Source organism: Canis lupus, chromosome 5 (genome assembly GCF_011100685.1).
Source record: "Canis lupus familiaris isolate Mischka breed German Shepherd chromosome 5, alternate assembly UU_Cfam_GSD_1.0, whole genome shotgun sequence".
Classification (NCBI taxonomy): Eukaryota; Metazoa; Chordata; class Mammalia; order Carnivora; family Canidae; genus Canis; species Canis lupus.
The window spans coordinates 8,697,267-8,700,314 of NC_049226.1; the positions used below are offsets into that span (position 1 = coordinate 8,697,267).

General features: G+C 40.6%; 1 protein-coding gene across 1 annotated transcript; it reads left to right on the plus strand.

The window, feature by feature from the left end:
* The first annotated feature begins 204 nt into the window (after positions 1–204).
* Positions 205–1,816, plus strand: PATE2 (prostate and testis expressed 2). Its single transcript, XM_038535487.1, has 4 exons — positions 205–339; positions 473–496; positions 947–1,075; positions 1,393–1,816. Exons 1-4 carry the CDS (start codon positions 288–290, stop codon positions 1,527–1,529), a joined length of 342 nt encoding a protein of 113 aa, XP_038391415.1. The 5' UTR covers positions 205–287; the 3' UTR covers positions 1,530–1,816.
* Positions 1,817–3,048: the final 1,232 nt, after the last annotated feature.

Below are 3,048 nucleotides of genomic sequence, written 5' to 3' on the forward strand. Positions count from 1 at the left end.
TCTGCTTCTCCCTCTCCCTCTGCCCCTCCGCACTGCTCATGCTCTCTCTCTTTCATAAATAAATAAATAAATAAATAAATAAATAAATAAATAAATAATCATTAAAAAGAAAAGATGCCTTAGGGGTAGTGAGACTTCAGTTGGTGGTTTAGGTCTGGGAACATGGAGGTACTGTCTGTCCCTGAAATTTTATGATTATGTGATTTGGATGAATAGCCCAAGAACAGATCACTGGTGAAATCAACCAGCATGCTCTACAGAAAACTGTACATGACAGAAGTTCCAGGATGTTTGTTGTGTTTCTGCTGGGCATAGTCTTTCTGATCTGCTCAAATAAGGGTAAGTTCTGGAGGTTGTTGATTAAGAGATGGGCAGATGCTGAGAAAGGGGAAATTTCCACAGTTGGCTCCTCGGGTTTTGGCAGGTTATGTGAGATTATGACAAAGAAGACTTTTCTTTCTTTTTCCCTCAGGTGAATTGAAGGAACATCTGACAGGTACAATGGCTGTCTACAGTCCTTGGTGTAAACAGGTCGTTTGTGACATGTTGAGGAGAAAACCGCCTCTCAGTCTTCAGAGAGGGGTATAATCCATTCTTACTCTACAATCCTAGGAGTTTTATCTTCTCCCAGACTAATTTAGTCCAATTTTTGGAGTAAAGAAGCTGAATTTCTCTCTTTGCTTCCTTTCCCCCATTAATGGATGAAATCATCAGGTTAAATAATAGGTCTGTAGGTAAATTTCATAGGAACTCTGATCTTTTGAGGTCATATACAACAAGTGATTCATGTCTGTAAAAATTATCATTCCCATGATTATCAGAAGACTCAACAGCCAGAGAAAGATTAGGAACCACTAGGCAATAGAAGTTCCTGTAGAGAAACCCACAAGCCTGGAGAATCTTCTTCAGACTAAATCCTTTAAACACCTCTTTCTGTGTCTGGCAGAGATTGCAAAGTCATGTTATAAATGTAAAAAATATCATCTTGGGTTATGCTATGACATCATGAAGACCTGTACCCTAAAGTACCAACAGTCCTGTGCTGTTGAGAACTTTTACTTCCTTACAAAAAAAGGTAATGTGGGGTAGAGAGTGGCTGAGAAATAACAACCTGCATATGGGTGAGTGGGTGGGTAAAGATGGGGTGGTCCTGTAGAGGGGATGGCAAAGGTGGACTTTTCCTTAAGACAATAGTGAGTAGAAGAAGGGTTGATATCTCTTATCAGCTAGAGAAATACAATCCATTCTCTGGGTCAATCATGAGTAGACTCAACCTTGTAGTTCATTTGGGCTTAGCCAAAGGTTAGTGAAGCTCTGAGATGTTATTCCTAGGAATATGAAAGGAAGAAATGGAGTTATTACACTTGTGTTCTCTCTCTTTCATCTCCTCAGGACGGAGTATGTATTTTTATTCCAAACTGTCATGTGTGACCAATTGCGAAGACATCAACTTCTTGAGTTTTGAAAAAAGGACAGAGCTCATCTGTTGCAAACATGCTAGCTATTGCAACCTCCCTGAGGGAGTCTAGTTCCACACCTTTCCTGGATTTGGAGTCCTTCTCAACTCACCCTCCCTTTATCTCTTCCCCCCAAGCCTGTGCTTAAATCTCATCTTCCAACCAATGAGAGAGAGTGAGACAACGAGCTGGTGAAAGTCCCAGGAGAGAGAGAGAGTGCACAGTAGCTGAGTCTTATTGAGCATGGATGACTAGACTAGACTGAAGTTTTGCAAACCCCTGTTGCTCACATCTGGTGGTTTTGATTTCCTTATGATGGATATAGAGTTGCCACAAATAGAGTTGGGTTTGAAACTGGCTATTTATTATCTCTTTTTTTAATTTATTATCTCTTTTATGGTAATGCAAAGAATTGGGCAAAATAATCTCAAACTTGCACTGAGAACTCTGTGGCCATACTTTATGCTCATCTATATCCACTCCTCTGGTTGGAGTTGAGATTCTCTTTGGATTAGCCCTGACACCTCCTGGTGCTCTCCTTTTGCCCATGAGTTATGGAGATAAAAGAGGAACGACTCTGGCTCCCCAATTTGTTGGCAACATGAGCCATATTTTTTTGGTAGAGCTCTTGGAGGAGAGGAATCTCAGGCAGAAAGAAAACCGGACAGGCATAAGGATGAAGCATCAAGGAAAATTGTAAGGACCTTTCAGTCTGTGGAAACTGAGATTTGAGAGATAATTTGATGTAGGTGAAATTGGCTTGAATTACCAGGGCCCTGGCCAGCCAGTACCAGATTGAGCTAGGTGATTTAATTGGGAATGGAAACCTTGTGCAAGGATGACCAGCACTCCTTATAAGAGTGAAGGGGGGGGGGGAGGGGGAGAATGAAGGGGAAAACGTGAATAATCAAGCAGACGGCATGGTAGTTGAAGATAATAGAATGAACAGAGATGCCATGGGTAGTGTTGTAGTTAGAAAGTTTCCTATATAAACTGAAGTTATGAGTAAACAGAGGATGTAAGAGAGTAGAAGTTAGTAGTGGTGGGAACAGAAGACACTGAGTGAAATAAATAGGCAGAGAGAAATGGAGTAGAACTGGTGGTGGGATGTGGCCAAGATGGTGAAGCTTCCTTGGATACAGAATAACCCTGGCATGCTCTCCTTATGCGGCATACCAAAGTTCCTGGTTCTGGATTTCCATAGCTTTTTCTTCCATTATTAGTCCACATAAAATTCTTAACAATAAACCAACCACCCCTCTACTTGAGTAGTTTGGCGTGCTCTGTGTCTGATATTATGATTCTTTCTGAGGAATTCTCAATTGGAATTTTACAGAGTCGGGATAAACAGACATGAAGACAACCTTTTAAAAATGGGCAAGCTGATTGGAAAGGCCAATGTAACATGGATATTTTGAGTTAGGGAAACAACATATTTTTATTCCTAGTTGTATACGGGCTTGCTCACCCTTTGAATCATGGGGATGGGAAACATCAGTCTGAGGATAAAAAAAGAAAGAAAGATCATTGTTTTGCACTGGATTTCAAAAGAGATTTCAAAAATATTTGTGAAACAATGTTTGGAAAAGCT

What these genes read in the sequence shown, in the direction of transcription:
- PATE2 (XM_038535487.1), top strand. Translation starts at nt 288, where the DNA reads ATGTTTGTTGTGTTTCTGCTGGGCATAGTCTTTCTGATCTGCTCAAAT. An exon ending in TCTGATCTGCTCAAATAAGG is followed by an intron (nt 340 to 472) that starts GTAAGTTCTGGA and finishes TTTTTCCCTCAG; the next exon opens with GTGAATTGAAGGAACATCTG. An exon ending in TTACTTCCTTACAAAAAAAG is followed by an intron (nt 1,076 to 1,392) that starts GTAATGTGGGGT and finishes TCATCTCCTCAG; the next exon opens with GACGGAGTATGTATTTTTAT.